The following is a 22440-nucleotide window of genomic DNA, read 5'->3' as shown; positions in this document are numbered from 1 at the left end:
TATGAGCTTATGATGTTTATCTAGTCAGCATGCAATCATTTAAGTTAGTATTTAAAAATTCCTTACATTTATAATCTGCATGGATCATTTAAATGTGTAAAATGTCACTAGTAGGTTGGTGACTATATTGTTGCGTTCTATTCTGCCCCTTTAAGTGGCTTTGATCTGGGGGGAGAAGTGTGGAGAGTGGAGCCACACAGTTTTTTCACCTCTCTTTGCTCTCTTTTAGCCAACTTTAGAAATGGAGAATTATTCTGTACCAGCTGTTTATTTATCTAAGTGAACGGTTAAACTTTTAACCGAATGGTCCTGTGGATTTTTTGGTTTTGAATACAAACAAGGGAAACGTGAGAGCGTCAAGCTAAGACTTCATTCAGTGGAAACCTACAGTCTCTGGAGTTACTGTAAAGATTAATCGTGTCTTTTATAATTAACTTGGTGAACGTGCAACAGTCATTGTTTCTTTTTACATGAATCAGTTAAATTTTACATCAGATCAATTTTAAATATATTATAATATAAAGCATAATACTTGAAAGTAGCTCAAGCTTGACCAACTACAGCAGCAAAACATTGCTTCCACATTAATGCAAGAGGATCAATATTGCAACTCCTTTTTTTCATGACTTGCAATTTTTACTTTTCATTATGCAAAACTATCAATGTACAAGTACACATTATAAACTTCCCATGTAACCCCAAGAACAAGAGCATGGATTAGAGTTCCCTCAACCCGCCTATTTCCAACAAGATACAGAGTCCTTTAATCCGAGTCTGTGTAATATATTGGGAGCTCATTAGTAACAATGGTTAAGTGCATTCTGCTGATTATTATTCCTTCACAACTTTTACTCAAGTAAAATTCACACAAATCACAAATTTAATTGTAGAGGCAACTTTGAATAAAAACCTTCTTTGCAGGATGTGAGGTTTCTGACGCTTGCTCTCCAAAAGGCAAACTTCCACGTGATCCAAAAGACGAGAGAGACCGATATCAGACACGATAATAAACAAAAGTCGTCTTTCTCCTTACTTTCAACCTATAAAACAAAAAGAGGACAACAAGATGCCTGTTATCGTATTGGTAACTGTCAGGAAAACTGGTGCTCCCCGTCCTGCTCGCTTGAATGCGTCATTAACGGAGCGTGTGCCCACAGGTGCCACACACAGCGCTTTACCACACTTACGATAGCAGCATTAACAAATTAACAGAGCACAAATTTCCTTATGAATCTGCTTTGATACACATAAAAAATAAGAAAACAAATATATATACAGCTCAATGGTAAATACTACAGAACATAACTTACAGCTATACTCAAATGAGGCACAATCTCTTAATATAAACCTGATTTTCTCTGTGGCTCTGACATACATTTTGTGTATCCTCTCAGACTGATTCAAATGTCTAAATGAAAACCTTTCAGAGAGAACCTGAAGCTCTCGTGTCTTTGCAGCCTTTGTGCAGTTTACTAGCCTTGCCTTAAATGACTTCTGGGTGCCTTACACAGCTATGAATCACAGCCGTCCCTCTTTCATGTCAGATGATAATCTTTCCTTCTGCATTGTGAATAAAATATAGTTCCTCTGTCTTTTCCCTCTTACAGTCCCGCAGCTCAACGAGAGGTGCCCAGCTTTGAGACTCTGTCAAAGGAAATGGAGTCATTGAAGAGACACCTCTCGCAGATCGACTCGCCGACCGTCCTCTGTCACAATGACCTTCTTACCAAAAACATCATCTACAACCACAAAGAGGGTGAGGAGCGGCCGTGCACGGCGAGATTTGACTGATTGTAGCCGATTTCCATCATTCAGACGCTTTGAAATAAGTAAATGCTGTTAAAAAGCTGCAGTGAGTTTGTTACTGACACATTAAAATAGATGAATGTTTCTTTACATCAGAGTGAAATAATGCGACTCATGGAGTCTTTACACCGCTTCCTTTTATTTTACACACCCTTGGCAACCTTTGCACCACTGAAAACTGGCTCCTTTATCCAAATCTTACCTCATTTGTCGGCTCCTTTTATTACGTTTTCATTTCTCTCGCATATTTTACAAGGATGCCCGGGTTGACTCTGCGTCAAAAGAGACTCCTTGTTCCTTTGACTCCCACAAGGTTCTGTACTTTCAATAAAAGGAGGGAGACTTTTCAGTTTTTACGCCCATACCTAAGGAGTGTGTGTCATGTTGTCTTGGTAACGGCTGCTGCTTTCCCCTCTCCTCCTCTATCAGGAACGGTGAAATTCATTGACTACGAGTACGCCGATTACAACTACCAGGCCTTCGATATTGGCAATCACTTCAATGAATTTGCTGGTAGGTGTGTTGTGATGAAAATTTGCCTTCATGTTTGCCTAACATGAGTGCAGTAGAAGTTGCATGTGCAGAATCACTGTTTAGTCTGTGCCGATGATATCATTTATCTCTGCGCCGCTATGAAAGTGTGTCGTCCGTCTGATGCAGCCAGGACAAATTGCTGCATTCAGAGTGTTTTCTGCGCGCTGATAAAAGTGGCTTTGATGCACCAGCTGTGTCCCAGCAAAGCCTGACAGGGTTAATGTGAGCATGTGTGGAACAATCAGCAACTTCACCGTATAGTGTCAGATTTCATGTCAACACAACTCCAACTGATTGTATCTGAAATAATGAAATATTTCTGTGCAAACTCTCGCAGCTGAATTATTACGTGGCTGTAATGAGCCAAACGTCTTTCACAAGCACATGTTTTGCATTTTACTGTTAATAAAGAGCTAAAACAAACTTGGCTCTAGTCTGTCATTTGTGCAGAACAGATCACACATTTTTAGGTTTTCAAATACATTTTCCTGTGAGGGTTTTGTAGACTTCATCAAATGTCAATGAATCTTTTTTTTTCCTGTATTGTGTGCAGTTAAATGCACGGTTTGTGGTGGAGGAGGCGTTCAGGGTCAAGTCCTGCATTAAAAATTGTAAAAAAAAAGTATGTAAAAGTTCTCTGTCAAATCAATTTGTAGTGTAAAAATCTAAATAACCTGGTGTAGTAATTGCAGGAAATTAAACTACAAGTTCCTCAAATTTGCACTGATTCACAATAAATGTACTTGGAGTTATAAAACACCACCAACACTATGCCTTTAAAAATGAAGAATGGCATTTTTCACTAAGATTTTAAAGTTGTCGTCTTTTCCCGTGCTGCTTTGTCGTAACATGAGTTTTAATTTACGTCCTGTTCACACATGTAGATTATTTTTATGTGGTGTGTTAACAGAGGAGTTGAGCTGACGAAAAGCAGATCTTCAAATCCAAAATTAAATGTCATCACCGACAGTAGTTCAGCTAACGTACATTTGTGTGTTGTGTTTTTCGAGGTGTGAACGACGTGAACTACAGCCTGTATCCGAGCCGGGAGCTGCAGAGGGACTGGCTGACGGCGTATCTGGAGAGTTACAAGCACAGCTCGGGACGTGAGGTCACCGTTACAGAGGCAGAAGTTACGCAGCTCTACATTCAAGTCTGCAAGTTCTCTCTGGTGAGTGTCTGCTCCCTCTGCCTTCGCTGAAATGTAGAAATCTGTCATTATGTAGTGCCTCAAATCTTTGGAAAGAGTTTAAAAAGTGACAAATCTCTCAACAGTTATTTCCCTTTTTTAAGTTCTGCTCTTGGAGGGACTCAAATGTCTCAATATTATGAGATTAGTGTGTGCATTTCAACAATATCCATATGTGTGCAGAGCTCTGAAATGACAGGGCGGCTGCACCCCACCATCACATTTTAACAATTTACTTTTCCAGCACCCTGAAAAAAAACCCCGGCTCCCCAAAGAAAACTCGCTTGGCTCCACAGCTGACCCACCAAAGTTTGATGGACTCCATCTGAGTTGATTAAAGCTGCCGCAGGGAGAAATGAAAGACAGCAGCCAAAATTATTTCTCTTATGACCACAATTTTCATTCTTTGGTGGCTCAAGTGGTGCTGGCCTATCTGTCTGAGAGTGCTTTCATAGCTCAACACAATATGCAGAATTGCCCCACCAATTTTGGGCTGGTGTGAATGTCTCTTGAAATAGCCCATAAATGATGAGGAGGCATATTACTTTTTAAAATAACTCGCAGCTCGGCCAAAAAAACAGACAGGGAGAAGGGAGAGAAGGGAAAAGAAATAAAGGCTGGAATGGAAGCAGAGAGGCGATAACATCGTGTTGATTGAAATCAGATTTTCTATGACAAACCGAGGAGGACTCTCGACTCGAGGGAAGTGAGAGAAATTGATCACTGACGCCGAACAAGCCAAGTTTCCAGCCCGACTCGGTTTGACGAGCGGCGTGTCAAACTGAGGGAGACTGTTAATTGAGAAAATAACAGGGTCCATTTTTCATCATTCCAGGGAATTTATCTGGAGCGTCTCTGTTCAGAAATATTTACATGTAGCAACATTTCGCCCGCTAAATCTGTTTATGTGCTTTATTTAATTAACTGTCATCCTCAATTCTTTTCATGGCTTGTTTTTATTGTCACAAGTAAATGTCCCAAATACAAGAGACCAAATATGCAGAATCCAACATTTCTCTTCTCTTCTCATGATAATTAAACATTATGTTATGATTGTAAATCATACCACAAAAATCTCTTGTTCCAGCTTCTTAAATCTGCTTTTTCTTTGTAAGTGTATTATTTTTGAAGGTTATGAGAGTTTGAGGAAGAAAACACTGTGAGGCTCTGGGACATGTCAGTAATTCTGACATTTTATAGATCAGAAATTAAGCATTATGTTATTTCTTCAACTCTTTTCAATCCGAAGTGAAACAGTGTAGATTGTGCTTGACTTTTCACTTCCACCATACAGACTTCTGAGACTTGAAATGATGTTTCGGCACATCTGGCACAACCAGATGATGCACCGTAGTCGTTTCTGGATAATTGTCTTTGGAACATTTCCAAACCTGCAATAATTCTTGATTGTGGATTTTTTTTGTGTTCCTTCTTTTGTGAACAGGATTTTATCTCGTGTATCTCTGTCACGTCGCTTGGTAATTGCTTGCAATAATCACACGACATTGTATTCACACTATAGTTAAGTCTCAGTAGATGAGAACACAGATGAATAGTGAAAAAAACTCAGGAACCAATGAAAGCAGTGTGCTCTGAAGAAGCTGTGTGTCTGCGCTGTGTGGCATCCACAAAGCCTGGCCGGATGCCAGAGCTGTGCGGCGTGAAGCTGCCTCCTTCACATCGTAATCTCTGGCAGGCTGTGCCAAGTCGCAGTGGGGTCTTTACCACTCGTCCTCTCCTCGGCAGGGATCCCCCGTCATGTCGAGGCTGCAGCCCGCGGCTCTGTGATGTCACCCCCCACACGTCTCTCATCTCCCTTTTTCTCAATGGCTCCCTGTCACTGCTGGTCTCTGCTTAGTGTTAGACTAATGCTCTCTTAATGGAGAGCAGTTATTAATCATAATGGAAACACGCTCGATCTCTCTCCCCAACTAAAGACACAGATTAGAGATGAAAATCTGCCAGCGAGGGGAGAAAGCCAAGGGAAAACCGCACATCGCTCTTCAAGTATTTCATTCCACCCTTTATTTGATTATCAAATAAAAATGTGATTATATCACTGGGCCGCAGAACAGAGGCCTGTCTGGATCCTATTAGGACTTGCTATTAGTGGTCCTACCATGAAGATTTACAATAAGGGTGGAGAACAACAGAAATTTATGGACGCATGGAAGTCCGCAAGCCTAAGTGAGCAAAGCCATTAAGGAGGGAACCATTCAATACAGAGGTTTGTCATTCTGACTGAGCAGCGTGCAGCTGGCAGGCAGCAGCAGCAGTTATGGGAGCAGTTACACACGACAACTGGAGGTCACTCAACTGTGTTTTTACAGTTCTGCTCGATGGCACGGGAGAAAGTAGCACAGCATCAAAGATATCTGAAGTTAGGGGAAGCAAATGGCACCACATATTTTAAGACTTAATCCAGATATCACACTTTTTAGAACATGTCTTATGAGAGAAGCTGAATGCAGTTATTTTTGAGTCATTTAAAAAGATGTCTCCAATTCAGTCTCTGTGAGCAGGCATTTACCCCGCTGAAGTGTTCTTGAGAAGGACACTGACATCTGACCCGACTGTGACCCCCTCCCTGCAGGGGGGTTGAAGAATGTTCTTTTCAAGCTTTAATCAGATCATGAAAAAGCCAGTATGAGAATCGCATGTCAGTTACAGGTTCTTGTTAGACAACAGTATTGTACTGAGCATGCAAACAAACATTGCATTATCTTCTTTGATATCAGAGTTGTAGTTTTAGTAAACCACATACACACACACGGTAAAAAGTGCTTTTTCTTTTGACATTCTTATTTAATTACTACATGAAGTGCACTACTCAGTAACATTGACAACAATTACAGAAGCAGGGCTGGGTATTGGCGAAATAACCTCGTATCAAGTAGTATTAAAACTACTTTGGGTGTTTAATCCTTTAAGTACCCATTTCTATTTAATACACATATTAGATTAAATAAGATGTTACACACTTGCACTGCACACTATAACTTGGATTAAAAGTTATTTGTCTAATAGAAAACTATATGACTTCATTCCAAATTGCATACTACACTAGCAGTACGTATTGATTTGGCCAAAATATAGTATGCAGTATGCAAACAAAAGCCAAATTTACAGTACGCCAAAAATACCCAGACGTCGTACTGATTCGGAAAAAAATGTGAAGTATGCATTGGACCAATCTGCCTCGTCTCTACTGTATCCCACAATGCAAAGCGCTGCAACTTCAGCAGTTGAAATGGCAGACGACAGCAGCATTCGAGCAGAATAGCTATAGCTAAAGAAGTGGCGGTTTGCTAATGGCGGGCTATTGTTTATTTCTTTTTGGTGTACAACAAGGAAGCTGTTTAGGGCCACTGCTGTTCTCTATCTTCATGAATGATCTTCTTCTTGTTTCAGATCTAGCAAAAGCAGTCTGTATGCAGATGATACACCACTTAATTTACCAGCCCTATCAACTGGGGAAATGGAATACAAAATGCATTTGAGTAAAAACTATTTGGATTTGGAGGATTGGTGGTGGCGTTTTATGCAACTGATATCCAAAGAAGTAGAAAAGAAAGGTCTCAAATGATACTTGGTTGGTATCAACCATGCAGTGCAGTACAATTCAAAACATCTCAAACACTACAACATGCTTTGAAAAACTATTCTTAAGAATAAAAGGTCTTAAACAGCTGCTATGGTCCTTTAATGTTTTTTTCTCTCACTCTCTTCTCCACCAGGCATCCAACTTCTTCTGGGGTCTCTGGGCCATCCTGCAATCACGCTTCTCCTCGATTGACTTTGACTTCCAAAGGTTTGTATTTCCGTCAAAGGCTGCTTAAAAGTCCCGTGAAACAGAGAGGAAAAGCCCTCTCCATGTGGTGACCTCATGTCAGCAGTCGGAGGCGTGTGTCTGGGTGTCACTTTGCATAAACATTGTTCCAGTTTTCTAAAGCGCTCTGCTTCTGACATTTTGTACATTAAACGACATCCTCCTGTTGTGAAGCAACATTTACACATTAACACAACCTCAAAATATGTTGAAACACACGAAGCAACAAAGACTTACTATTTACTATTTAACATCATCAGACTTTAGTTAAATACTTTCAGATGGAAACTATATTCAAGCATTCTCTTCTTTACTGCAGTATTTAGAAATAAAGAATCTTCATTAGCATTGCTTGACAAGAATTATGTAAGATAAAAAATCTCTATCGACAGTAAACCTGAGCCCAGAGTGTGCAAATATTTGATGTTTTTCCACCAGGGTTGCACCCAGAATCTGGTATAAAAAAGTCTTCTGTTCTTCTTGTCACTTTAGAGAGCAGACATATTATTTAGGTATGGAATTCTCTGCGGTAGTTTCATTCATTTTTGAAAGTATTATGAGCCATACAAGGCAAGTTATCTTTAAACAAATCCAGGAGGAGACATTCCTCTCTTCCAGCAACCAGACAATAAAGTTCAGGAGGGCAAAATGTTTCCCTTCTCCCCCACTCTTTCTTCCTCTCCCCTCCTCTGCGCGCCCCACACCCGCCACAGTTGTGATCGTGATCCTAATCACTATTGACATACGGCACCCTCCCCTCTGTGTGGCTTTCTCTGCACGCTTGCTAGATCAGCGACAGGGCCCCCGCCTCATTTCGATCTGGACCTCGGAGGAAATGTGATCCAGAGGGGTGCCGAGGCACAGAGGCACTATTGTTCCCGTGCCGTCGGTCCTCCCTTACATATACGTCTCTCATCCCTGGCTGGGCCACATGCGCCTGCTAGACGTCTGCTCCTCTAAGCCGCCGGCTGAGGTTGTCCTAAAGTGCACGATGAGGGTCGGGTTACCTTTCTTCTGCTGGAGTGCTGAGCTGAAGTGAGCTCAGACAACAACAGTTATGTTAAGGAACCAGGTCTAACATTTGAATTACCCTGCCAACCTCTACAGCCCAACACACACACACAGACACACACACATATATATATATCTAATATCTAATTACGTCTGCTAACACTGCTGTGAGGATTCTTGATCTTCCAGGCTGAAAAGAAAGTGACAATGCGGATGGCAACGGTCAAGTTTGTCCTTGCTTTCATCCTTTCATTTAAATACATTTACAGAGAGCACACACCAGTCAGAGAACATAGTCTTTGGAAGCTGTCCTTGCCATTTGTTTAAATAGCATAAAGCAGCCGGCTTCATTTATATTGAATGGCAAAGCGGTAAGTAATGTTTCTTCTTTTTCATTTACAGGAAAAGGTCTTACAGAGGACGTTTAATTTAATTTATAAAGGGCAGGTCACATCAGGATTTACAATATAGTGAACTGACACTTCGCAGTTAGTAAGCTTGTCAGCTTTAAGAGTTTTTTCTGTTGTCAGTGGAGCAGAATGGTGTTCAACGGTGCACAGTACAGAGAAAGTAGAAAGAACCTGAAGGAGCTAACATGACAAGAATATCACGGCTGGTTTAAGCTTTGCTACACAAACACAGAAAATGATTGTCCTAATTGCCGTGTTTTCTCCATGTGTGAGAACGTAACATTAGGTTGTAAATTGATACGCAGGGGAGGGAAACGGTTACAATCTACCTGCTGTCCTGCTCACATTGGGGACAGTGATATGTGGAGCGCTGAGTAAATCGTCTGCCTAAATCCATGTGAATGCAGCAATAATGGCATTATAGAAAATGACGCTTATGGGAGTAAATATTGTAAAGGTGCGTTCGGTAACATTGGATATTTTTGTCGCATTAATTAACAAGTGGAATATTTTCCCAACTGTAGCTTCCATAGTTTTATGATGATGTCAGATCAGTGCTGATGGTGCCTACACGTCCCAGGATGCATTGGCCTTGTCTGCTTGTATACTCTTGCTCACATAAATACAGATAAATATGCAAAATAAAAGTCTAATAGAAAACAACATGTATTTATTCCAGCAGTTTTTCAAATGTGAAACAGTTACAATGCAGTGTACCACAAGGAAGCTGTTTAGGGCCATTGCTATTGTCTATCTTCACGAATGATCTTCTTGTTTCAAATCTAGCAAAAGCAGTCATGTATGCCGATGATACACCACTTTATTTACCAGCACTATCAACTTGGGAACTGGAATACAACATGTGTTTGAGTAAAAACTATTTGGATTTGGAGGATTGATGGTGGAATTTTATGCAACTACTATCCAAAGAAGTAGAAAAGTAAGTTCTCAAATGATACTCACAATCACTTTAATGGTGCTGGTATTGATATCGGCATCATCATTTTCAATCAGCCACTAGTGCAGACAGTGTAAAGACTAACTCCAAGCTAGTTTAAAGTATTTAAACTTTGCAATAATAAATACAGATAAATATGTGAATCAGCCACAACACTGTAGAATATATCCTCTTCCAGTTTGTCCTTTTCACTCATATTTGGGATTCCTTTATAGCGGTTGTAAACGTAGCTAGTTTGCAATAAAATGACACGACAAATCCAAGCTGTATTAGTCTTTAGTTGTTCCAGGCCACCATCTACATCAAATGATGGTACTCATTTGCATCTGCTCTGAGCTGCACCCCAGAGACACAGAGAGCATTGGCACCAACTGCAGCCACATTTTCATACTAGCCTTTAGCTAATTCAGATAGATATGAGATGCCTGATGCCAATGTTGGATTTTTTTATCCCAGACCTTTAATCAACAGTTTTATTTAGGTAGTGGGAGAAGCACAAAGTAACGGACAAAGATTCATACTTATAGCTTTAGCTTATGTTAGCTAATGTGTTAGCTCATCAGTTAGCCAATCAGTTGCATCAAAGTAACATTATTATCTTCTTGAGGATGTGTTTCAGGCCTTCTGGAGGATTCTAAGTCTCTCTATTTGTGACTCTGTTTCAGTCTTAAACAACTTCCCATAAAAAATAGCTGCTAAATATTTCACCTATGTCACCAGCCTGTTGTTAGCTGTCTCCTACAAAGGTGAAACATGGTTTTATTTCCATGTCCTGGGCCCATGTATGGTACCATGAATACCAACATTTGATATTTTCTTATTGTGGGGATAATTCTTCTCCAAAACGAGCTTAAACACAACAAGATATCTTGCTTATTAGATGCTTGGCTTTTTTTACAAGCTGTTGTTAGCTTGTAGGTGTAACATGCTGTGCAATTAATGTGTATTGACTGTCTGTATAAACTGTCCGCCTGCTGTTGAAATGAGCGCTGAGAGGCGGTGAGATTGAACACAATCGTAAATGTGCTATAAAATCCAGATTTGGGTGATAATACTCTGTGGCTTCATTACTGCAGGAGACCTTTTTCATATTAAACGTAGTCATTTGATTTGATTTAAAATATAATGATGAACGCAGCTTTAACCATAATTTACTTGTCATAACCACAGCCTTACTCACAGCTTAACCAAGCTGTTCAGTTCCTTTAAACTTGAGACAAAACCCAAAACGCACTTTTATTTATACACATCTGTGAAAAACAAAGAAAGGGATAGGAAGTTAGAGTTAAACCCTGAAAACGAGCGTGTGTGTGCGCGCGTGCGTCTGTGTGTGTTTATGTTTTCCTCCCACTGTTCTCTCCCTGAGCCAAATCCCTGCCGACTTCCCAACGAGTGACAGGCGTCGCTGAGGCCTTGTGCTTTAACCAGGGCCAGATGTAGAAGTGACAATAGGGAGCCACAGGGGGAATGCACGTCTCCCTCCCTCCGCTCTCATTATTTACTCTCTCATATGATTTTATTCATGTGTTGAAAGTGTCTGCGAGTCAGCGGTTTAGATTTGTGGACGCGTTGGCAAGGTGAGCCACTATTTGACAAAGACATTATTATGAGGAAATGAAGGAGGAGGAGGCCCTCTGTTTGGAGAAGCCTGACTGCAAAATGGAGGGAGCAGTGCACAAAAGCACATTGTGAAATGGAATACCTGCTTGGAGGGAGTTCAGTTTTCTGACTTCTGCTGAAGAGAGAAACGTCTCAGTTTCATCCGAGCTGATGATATATGTTAAGCACGCTAGTTTTAGGTGTCAGCCTTAATAAAAATTAGGATGAATGGGATCCCCTGTGAAGGTTGCTATTCTTTTAAATGACTATGACTCTCCTTATGGGTGCGGTTTGATGGGTAATTAGATTAACAGAGCAAAATGCTGGGACCTGTGATTAGCAATTTTATTTTATGTCTTTTTTGGAAACTCTGACATTGAAGTTCTTTTCGCTTTTTATTTTAATCAAGTGAATGTCCATTTAATGACTTTACTAATGATTATTTTGGATTTATCAAGTGCTGGTTAACTGTGTTTTTAACTTGCAAAAGTGCAAGACTCCAGCTACTCTAAGAGTCAATATTTTACTGTACATAAATATTATTATTATTTGACGTCTGAAAAACATATTTTTTGCATCTTTGGGTTTTCTTAACCAGTCGTCATTTTCTGCAAATAAAAGACCTGAATGAGAATATTTGATTTGGAAGTAGTGAGAAAACAGAAGTTCATTTCACACAAACACTGAAAAACATAGTTTTGCGGTGTAGTCCTGCTGTAGCTGTAGTCCCATTTAGGGCCGTGGGAATCTTGAAAAGTTTTGTCCAATCCATTTTTGCTTTACAAAACCATCTGAAAAAAAAGGATGGATTAGCAGAAAATGGGATTTCCCAATCCAGATCATTTTGATTAAACCGTTTCGAACAGCTGGGCCCAGATTGGCTGATAAATGCTCATCCTCAAAGTTATTATCTCAAAGATCTCAGTTTCGTTCTCTTTGGCGGCACCTATGGCGATAAGTGGTAATTGCAGGAGCACACTTCCCAGATATCCAGACAGTGCTGCACGTGTGACGTCCATGGTTGGCTCCGGTTGTAACTCTTGATTTTCCTGGCTGACGGTCGCTTTCCTTTTCAGACTGTTTGCTTCATCTGAGCGTTGAATTTGTTTCTTTTTCTTTGGATTTTTCACTCATTTTTGAAGTTGTATCTGTAGTCATCCATCTTTTCTTTGTTTGTTCAGCCATCCTCTCAACCAGGGTTGCCAGGTCTGTGTGACAAAACCAGCCCAATGGCCAATCGAAACAAGCCCAATACTAGAACGCAGAATGTACCCGTCAAACCATATACACTGCTTTTAAAGTGGAACAGTATTGCTATCATTGCCAAATGCATTATAAAATACACAGATTGATTAAACTCAGACGGTCATAGAGGTGGGTGAGAGGAGGATGCTATCAAAACTGGCATCCATCATGGACAACTCCTCTCAGCCCCTGTGATCTCGATTTTACAGTACTGACAAAAAGCTTTCGTAGTATCTCCAGCCACACGTCCTATCCATTCTTTGATCCTTTATCTCTTTACCAGTCCCTTGTGTGTTTCTTCCCGTATTTTTCCCACTTACCAGGCGTCATGTTTCTCCCGGATGCCGCTGCAGGTGTCACTGGGACAATAGCTGGCTAGCTGACTGCACACTGTTCACCGAACAGATACGGACTGTGTACAGTTTAAGTTCGCTAACTGTGTTGGGCAAAGTAGTGTGTGTGGCTTTGTTATGTGGGCATGCATGTCCCATGTCCATTGTGTGTAGTGCTGAATGATCTGGAGTCTGTTTAGTAGGATTAAGGTATAAACAAATTATTTAATATAAAATAATACTAAAAATTGAGGATTTCTATTTACAGATGGCCTATTATTCATGTAATTTGCATGCAGAACAGGTCTACCCAACCAGCGGACCAAAATTTCCACCCGCGGCAACACTTAAAAAGTAGCCCAGCGGGAAACACTTGCAGAGAGCGGAAAAGCAGCCTCTTAGCTCCGCCTACCCTCTCCCGACCATTGCTGGCTGATGGAAAACACGTCACTAACTGGGCGCCGCTTCAGCTTCTAAAGATGGCTCCAAAGTGAAGCAAAAAAAAGTCCAAAATGTTGCAGAGAGCAGACAACAGCAGCCTCTGACACAATAATTAGAGAGCAGTTTGCCCAGAGATGCAGGTGGGGAACAGAGTGATGGAACACAAGTAACTAAAAGGCATGTGTCAGAATTATCTTTTTGTCTCAGCGAGCAGAAAGAGAGAGAAAACTGATTTGGCATTGAGGAGTTCAGTGAAAGCACTGATTAAAGGACAAACTCCTCTCTGTGCCTCCATTTTCTGTGCTTTTCAAACTTCACTTAATTTCAAAGGGGATAGTATAATGGCCAAGGGCAACAGCGTACTCAGACATCAGATTTATTGAAGCCTTCGATAATATGGTTTGAACAAATACAAAACCACTTTTCTCACAGTTAAGTTCTGAAATGCGCTGAGGCTTTGACACAGCTTTCAGACTCTGTATTGAATAGAGACTTAATGCTATATTGTTATGCAAGTTTTGCTAATAAAAAAAAACATAGTGCCCACGTTGAGCTATTAGCAGGGTCGACAGTGTGACCTGCAGCTGACACAGGAAGCTGGAAACGCATTATTGTTAAGTCTGCAGCTCGTACTTGTGTGCATTATGTCTTTACATCTTTTATGTTAGAGACAAATAAGCTGACGTACGGATACAACGTGTGATGCATATTAGGTCTGCAACTAACAATTATTTTGATAATCGATTAATCTGTCGTGTATTTCTACGATTTATCGATTAATCGATAAAAAGAAAAAAGCTTTAGTTTTAGCATTATACTCAAAACACAAAAAATATGATATCTTGTTTTCTTGTACATTGCAATGTTAATATATCAATTATGTAACTTAATTAATATCTTGATTAACTTAACTACAATAAAAAAGGACATTGGGGATGCAGCCATGAACTATGAAGTATAATAGGGAAATATAACCAACCAAAATATATTTAATCAGATATTACTCAAGTTTCTGTTGTGAATAAATAAAAGATTCACTTTAATCCGTCTCTGACTAATGGCACGAAATCCTAAAAAACTCCATAACGTTATGTTACACTCCAGAGTCTCTCCCAACGCATTTCAGCTTATTAATTAATAAAAACGTGATGGACAGAAATGGTTTAATGGTTTAATGAAGCCAGACTTTAGCTTTATCAAGAGTTAGCGTTAAATTAGCTTTAACAGTGGCGTTCGCTTATTTTATAAGCTACGGTCTACTGTCCCCCGGCTATGGGCCCGTCACAAAACGGAGAGGAGAGACAAAAGACGGAGTTTCAGTCCGTTACGTTTGTTTTTAAATGAACGTTAGAAACGTAATCGTGCGTTTGTCCGTGTGAACAGACACTGATCTACCGGAGGCGGACACATCATCAGCACTGCACAACAAACGCATACTACTCATTGAAAAATAATTCATGTTTATCCGAAGACGGCGTTACTTCCTGTTATTCATCAAGTGAGCTACACAAGCCGCTTCATTGGCTGGCTGCCCCCAGTGACGTTTTCACAGTGCATGCTGTGCATGATAACATATACCCAACTAATCCATGATGAAATTCGTTGCCAACTATTTTAATCATCGATTTTAATCGATTTAATTGATTAGTTGTTGCAGCCCTAATGCATATTATGCGCCAGACTCTTTTGACATTAAAAATGTTCTCCCTCAGTGAATGGAAAGTTCTGGAGGTGACAGCATGTCAAAGGTCAGATACGGCAGAGAGACATTCAAGTACTGTAATTACCTGCAGCAGACATTATACAGACTGAATATTTGATTAATAGTATCCACTTTAATCACACTTCCTATCACACCTGTGGCAGCAGCATCTCTTCCTTTCTCTCGCATTCATTTATCAACCAAACTAAACATTAGTGAAGTTAGCTAGTTGTAGATGCAACTCAATATACCAAACTATCCCCTGCTGTAACAGTCATGTTAGTATAAATTAAATGCGACTACCACTCACCAGGTACGATGATAGCATCACTGTCACTTAACGTTACAGTAGCATCAACCTTACAACAGGTATCAGGCTCCCTTTCTGTACTTTCCGTAACGTTAGCAGTTTTAAAAACACACCTTAAAACAGACATAATAGGGTCACTTGAGACGGCTGCTTAAGTGTACCTTGAAACAAACACTTAATAAGATGTTAGAAATGAAGAAAACAGACAGTAGAGGGTAACTTGTCTCAACAGGGTACCAACCTTAAAACATAGAGGGTACCTTGACGAAGCTCCTCAATGCCACCTTGAAAAGTCACTAAAGGGTACCTCGAAACAGACCTAATTGTGTGTTAAAGGGGAAGGAAACAGACACTAGATGGTACCTTGAAACAGACCTTACAAAGGAAGAAAACATGCTAAATACTTATGGGTACCTTAACCTTGAAACTGACCTAATGTTTTAGATAGAAAGAAAACAGATCTTTCTTAGTCGCTTAAGGGTTCTTTGACGCAGCGGCTAAAGGATACCATCGACCTAACCACGTCTTAGAAAGCAGAGAACAAACCTTAACACGACTCAGTGTCACAGGGAGGTGTTAAGTTAAATCCAGCACACAGTAACCACAAGATAACATCCAGAATTTTGATGTTTGAAATGCTTCTTTAAAATCACAAAACTTCATAGTATTTAGAGAGGAAATTAAGAACATCTATAGTGATCAAGGTGACGATCACAATGAATGTTCTCCAGTCTTTTTTGAACAAATAGATAGATAAATAGACAGATAGACAGATAGATAGATAGACAGATAGATAGATAGATAGATAGATAGACGGATAGACACCGCAGAAGTCTATAAATGTAACATCACACTGGAGAGGAGAAAATGTTATTGAACTTTTGGATCGAAACTCTTTTGCTCAGATTCCATGTCTTCCTCTACCTGAGAGAAGTGAAGTAGTGATTCTGGCATCACCTCCATGAAGTAATTAATAAAAGGAGCTGCATGCCAGAGTCTGAACAAAGCTTTATCATCGCAGGTGCCTACTTCTCCTGGCCCTCACGAGTACAAAAAGGCCCTCCTTAAAAGTTCTGAATTTATTGAGGACAAACTTGTAGTTCGATGAAAGAGAAATAAACTTCATTGTGCCTTAGACGGTGATTATCATGTGTGTGGTAGACTAAACAATATGTCTTTAGATCTTTGTACAAAAATCTGATCAGGTTTTCTTACTCTGTTCTCTCCTCCCAGATACGCCAGGGCACGACTCAACTACTACTTTGAGAAGAAAGATGAATACTTTGGACTGACAATAAGCTAGAAACCGAGGATAAAGGAGCGGTGTTTCTTCAGCCAGAAGCCCCATTAACCAGCTCTGAGTCCAAGGAGACATCGTCCTTTGTCCCGTCGAACAACACAATTCCACAGTGGAAATGAAGGCATAGAAGAGCTCATGAATGTGCTCTTCATTGTTTGCGTTTCAGGCTGTAGTGTGAGTTCAGATGTTTTGCTATCACTGTGATTTTTAAAATATTTCTTTTAACCACATTCAGTATGCCGATAAGCCTATTTGGCATATTGAGACGAGGCTGATGCCAGAAACACATTAATTGTTCCCACATTTAGCAGAGTCGCATGAAGCCACAAAAACTGAGCCTGATCATAAAAGCCATGAGACGCTTATTTGCATGCTTATTCAGTGCACACCGCAGCTCTGATGGAAAACAAGTTTCAGCTTATTTACTTTAACTTGCCTCAACAACCTTTCTCTGTCCTGAGGAATAATGTTGTAAAGCTGCTTTTTATGTACCTCACAATCAGTCAGTGCATACGATAAAATATTCTGCAGATTCATCGTCTACTGGTTGTTTAAGTACCATCACAGTGTGTGTGTAACAACAATTGAAACAGTTCCAGCTCACTTCATTTTAACGGCGTGTGCATCGTCGTCTTCATATCAGTGTACGATTAAAATATAGGAAATGTAGCATGTAGGGGGGTAAATGGTAAACGGACTGCACTTCAAATGTCATGCAAGGCAACCAAGCAGCAACCTCCAGTGTTAAAAAATGAAACAAATGCTGAAGTGCAAAAAACACTGCAGTTCCTCAAGTGCCCACTTGAGGCTCCAGAAACCAAGAAATAACATTACAGCAGATGGGAAATTGGCCATTTTGACAGCAGAAATAAACATGTTTACAGGTACAATAATCGTTTTTGTTATTAATAGCTAATTTTACTGTTCAAGATAACTGTACGGGGGGGATTTTTTTTAATAACACCTGTTTTAATTATATTAAGCCTTAGAGGGGCGTGGTCACGTGACAGGTGGATGCTGCTGGCAGACACACAGTCACTGAACTTAACCGTGTTTGTGTAGTTGGAGCCTTTTGGGGATTTTTTCATTCAAAAAAATCGGAGAAACAATCTGTCTGTGATTTACAGGCCTAAAAGTCCATGAGAAAAGTTTGTGCTCAAGCTTTTCAGTGGCTTAAATTCGAGTAGTATGGTGTTGATATTTTTGCACGAAGTAGCAGGTATATTGTGCTCATGAAATGTTTATCACACATTTATTTATTCGTCGGCTAGTGCAGGAGACAGGAGTTACGGCAGACCGTAGTGATGAGAAAACCGGTTATTTTAAGTCGTTCTTTAGTCTGATAAATAAACACCTGCAGTCGGTTGCCACCACAAACAGAATCTCCTCTGTGGGAAACATGAAGTTAAACTAGCTCATTCAGCAGCTAATGGATCAGACACAGACACAGGCTGTTTAGCTTTGATAACTCTGCGTTTGCCAACCCCTCGCTCCTCTGCAGCATTACACTCGCATTCAAATTTGGTCACTTCAGGCTCCAGAAAACCAACATGGCAGTGGCCAAATCTCAAACTCAAGGCTTCATTTATGCAGTTGAGAAACCGATGGGTGACGTCACGATGGCTATGTCCATTATGTATACAGTCTATGGAGACAACTGATGACTTCAGGAGCCACTTGGCGTTCAGTATCTTGCCCGAGGATCCGTCGACATGTAGACAGGAGGAGCAGGGGATCAAACTGCTGACTTTCCGATTGGAGGGCGACCCACTCTACTTCTGAGCCACAGCCGCCCCATGCTGTAGTTTTTTTGGGAATCTTATATGGAATAAATATAAATATATATTTAAGCTATAGATTTCAGCTTCACCCTTTTACTTATAATTTAATGAGGTCACTGGGAGCAGCCTGGATGTGGTGTTTGTACAGCAGTCACAGCTGTACATTCTTTACAGTATAAAGAACTAAGTCATGCAGAGACTTTAGCCACATAGATCAATTATGCAACGTCTTATTATGAGCTCTTAATAAAACATGTATAGAATGTACTGTAACCACATCAGTATGCTTTAACGTGTGTTTCTCTTGCTTTTACATGTCAAAATATTTTCCATGAACGAGTCAATCAGATTAGAGGCAGATTAAAGATAATATTCTCACCACACCTCTGCCATCGGGGAAAGATGCCACAAGCTCAAGATCATGCTTGAAGCCTACAGATACAGTAAGTGATCCATACTTACCTTTGAACACACACCGACACCACCAACTGGATTCTGATTGGATGATGTCGATATGCGGCCGATATGCAGCAAACACCACGACTGTTGTAAATTAAAAATGCTTCAATTGTTACTGAAAAGGAATTACTAATTAACTAATTTCCCCTTTGGAGTTATGAGAGAAGCGTGCAAACTCTGAGTGTCCCTGAATCCCCTCCATCTCTATGTAACCTGATGGGAACTCGCATGTCAAAGCTTTGTTGCAGTCAGACGTTCTTCTTTCGGTGCAGTGTGTTGATGCAAATGAAAGAAAATGTTTTCTGCTCCAGGCTGTGAAATTAACAGATCTCCAAGAATTGACAGCAGGAAGAAAAAAACATTAGAATGCTTAACCTCTTGTTGAAAGTGGAGTTTCCTTCTAGAAATAATAAGTGTCAAGTGCTGCTCATAAGCTCCTCGTCAAAACAAATCTCAACTCACCTTCATATATACACTGTATAGCACCTTTCATACAATCTTGCAGCTCAAAGTTCGTCACATAGGAACAAACAAAGAATATACATCACAATTGCAACACTTAAAACGTATATCAGAATCTGGGTTAATTGCCAAGAACGTTTTTTCCACATACAAGGAATTTGTTTTGGTGTTTTGGTGCAGAATATCACTGAAACAATAAAATGTATTCAATAAATATAAATGAGTGAACAGTAAACATAGATTAAATAAAAACCAGGAAAAAACAATGTAATAAAACAAGACCCATGATGCATTCAGTGCTCTTCATTTTAAACAATAACCCTGTGACAAATGTCTTCAAACCTTTCTCTAAGTAGTGCTCTTAAAATGAGATGATCAGAATGAGTCACATTTGTATGCTTCAAACGCACGTTAAAGTGATGATAAATTATAAACAAATCAGCATTTAGAGACAGAAATGATCCGTGTAATTAAAAGGCTCCACACTTGTCAAATGTAACTTTCTACTAGAGGATCTGAGGCTACAAGACGTCTAAAGAACAAAGAGTTCTAGTCTTTGTTTGAAGATGGCTCACAGGGATCAAAGTTCTTTCTTATGTGGTTCATCCATCTCACCTGAATCAATAGGTGTGCGTATTTGAACATGGGGCAGAACTGCACAGGTGAATCACTGACACAACGATCTCTGATCCCATCGGCTGTAGTCTGACGACGATATAGCCTCTGGGCGAACATGGCGGGCGTGTAGCCAGCGGTGAGAGATAAACGACTTGTGCTTCATTGTCCACAGAAAAAGAAACCGTTTTTCTTGTGATTGACTTTATAAAACGGGTCTTACCTTCGCCGAAATTTCAACATCATGATGCAGATGAGTAAAAATGAAGCTCTCATTTGTTGAGTGGGGCTTGGATTGATCATCTCTGATGCATTCGAGGAAGTTGGGAAATATGAACGCTGAACGACTTTAATGACAAGCGAGTTTATCAAGTTGAATTTTAGACCTAGAACAGATTGTTAGCTGTTAGCATGCAGATGTCTGTTTATAGAGATTAATAAGAAGCTAAATCGTTGACAGACGACGCTGATGGGAGCCAGGATGTCGTTACGGTGCGTTACGTGACGTCTGCTGATGCTCTCCACACGGCCTGGTTGTCCTGCATACGCTGCAGCCTGCTGATACGTGATTGGTCAATTTTACTCGGACTACAAGTGTAGTACAAACGGAAACTAGAACAATTGCCATCCTTAAATCCCCGTCCCTGCCTAGAGATTACTGACACAATAACAATAAATGTCCATTACTGTGACACAACCACAACCTCAACAAAATCAGATAATTCACAAAGAAAACATTTAAGAGTTCTGTTAGTGCTGTAGCTTTTACAACATGCAAACAATAAAGTTCATCAACAAACGTTTCTGCAGTGCACGCTGGATTTTCTCTGAGTGTGCAGATTTGGAGCGTGTCCTGACAAGAAGAACAAAAGGCATTGGTTACTGCTCATTCAAAAATAACCAAAGTAAAAATAACCAATATTGCAACATTCAAGAGGAAGAGGAAGTGGCTTTAACTTCTAAATTAAGCAACATGACAGTCGACAACCATGCTAGTAGTTCCATGTTTCTAATGTTTACCATCTTAGATGAGAGGAAATTAAGTCATTCAAAAAACCCCTTTAGACCTGCACTTTATTTTTATTTTTTTAATGACTTCATTTCCTCTAAACTAAAATGGTAAACATTAAAAACAGAACTACCAGCATGGTTGGCTGGTCTGAAGGGGTAAATGACTAGCTCAGCTCTACAGAGACATAAACATGAAAAGTATGAGTAAATATCTAATATAGACATTTACTTAAATGTTGCATTGTGTTTGTTTCCTAACTAATTTGCATTTTGCAGAACATACGTCTTTATTATGTCTACTGAATGTTCTGCTTCGTTGCAAAATAATGCCTCCTTATAATACTGCTGAAAGACGTGGAGAGGACGGCAGCGTGGAAGTCTGAGTGCACACTGCTCATTAGTTTAACTCTCTAACTCTTGGAATCTGCGTTGACTTTTTCAAGACTGCTCCAACATCAAAATGTAACCCAGTGCGTTGGTTGCCTTCCCTTGTGATGTACTTGCCATCACCACAATATTTCCAAAGCCTTAACCAAGAGCTTTGAGTTGCCTAAACAGAATCATAAAGTCCTAAATCATGCTCGAGTTGCCAGGAGCAAAAGAAATGCTGCAGGGAAAACTCATGAAAAACTTTCACATTGAAGCGAGTTCATTCTTGACCTCTGGCAAACAGCAAGTCACAATCAATACCACCACGAGGTCCAGGGTTTAGTAGCTGCTCCACCGGAGCTTCTTGATGCCATAATGTTAACTTCATTACAGGATGGAGTTTGTTGTTTTGGCAGTGGAAACGTAGATTACGTTTCTATTATTCAGAGCACTTTGAGGACGTCTCATCATGTTTATTCTCACCTTTCAAGTTACAGCAGTTAACAAAGTGAATGGGTCACAACTTTGTCACATTTAGACTGACATGTTTCTCTGCTCTGCACACAACAATGTTCCCAGTGTGGCCTTGTGAGCAGAATGACTCATTGTAATTGCTCACTGAATGGTTAGGTACAAAATGCTTTGCCATCCTTATCACGGTAAGCAGTTAGCATACACGTACCATGTTATCAAGTGAGCATTTTTCGGTTGGTAAGATGTTTAAAAGGCGACTATGACCCCCGATGAAAAGACGTGAACGTGTTTTACCGACTATTTGAAGACGATTAAACATGTCTAAACTAGATTTCACCTGCTTCTGTCGCAAGATTCATCGCACATTCACACATATAATAACAGCGATTTTCGCATCTCATGTTTATTTAGGGGCTAAAATGATATATAATATAAGTGAGCAGTGAATCACAGTCACCAACATCAAGTTTCTTGCAAACACAGGAGTTGGATTCGATATTCAGAGAGCTGCATCCAAGCCAAGCAGTCACCCCTATCAGCCACTGAAATCTCGTAAGACTCATCTCCCCGTCAAGAATTAATCACCAACGTCAGCGTCCACGA

The 22440-nt window shown here is 40.1% G+C and overlaps 1 protein-coding gene across 1 annotated transcript in view; it reads left to right on the top strand.

Moving 5' to 3' along the window:
- The window catches only part of LOC138613302 (ethanolamine kinase 1), a 30586-nt gene extending 13917 nt beyond the window's left edge, over positions 1–16669 (top strand). The window contains exons 4-8 of the mRNA XM_069686943.1: positions 1608–1756; positions 2236–2319; positions 3351–3511; positions 7267–7340; positions 16600–16669. Coding sequence (XP_069543044.1) covers positions 1608–1756; positions 2236–2319; positions 3351–3511; positions 7267–7340; positions 16600–16669 — 538 coding nt within the window. The remainder of the gene's footprint in view (positions 1–1607; positions 1757–2235; positions 2320–3350; positions 3512–7266; positions 7341–16599) is intronic.
- The last annotated feature ends 5771 nt before the right edge of the window (positions 16670–22440 follow it).

This window comes from Semicossyphus pulcher, unplaced genomic scaffold (assembly GCF_022749685.1).
Source record: "Semicossyphus pulcher isolate SPU_LCO1_2020_fin unplaced genomic scaffold, fSemPul1.0.p SCAF_8, whole genome shotgun sequence".
Classification (NCBI taxonomy): Eukaryota; Metazoa; Chordata; class Actinopteri; order Labriformes; family Labridae; genus Semicossyphus; species Semicossyphus pulcher.
The sequence above is the reverse complement of the archived record's forward strand: the minus strand, read 5'-3'. Positions and strand labels throughout refer to the sequence as shown.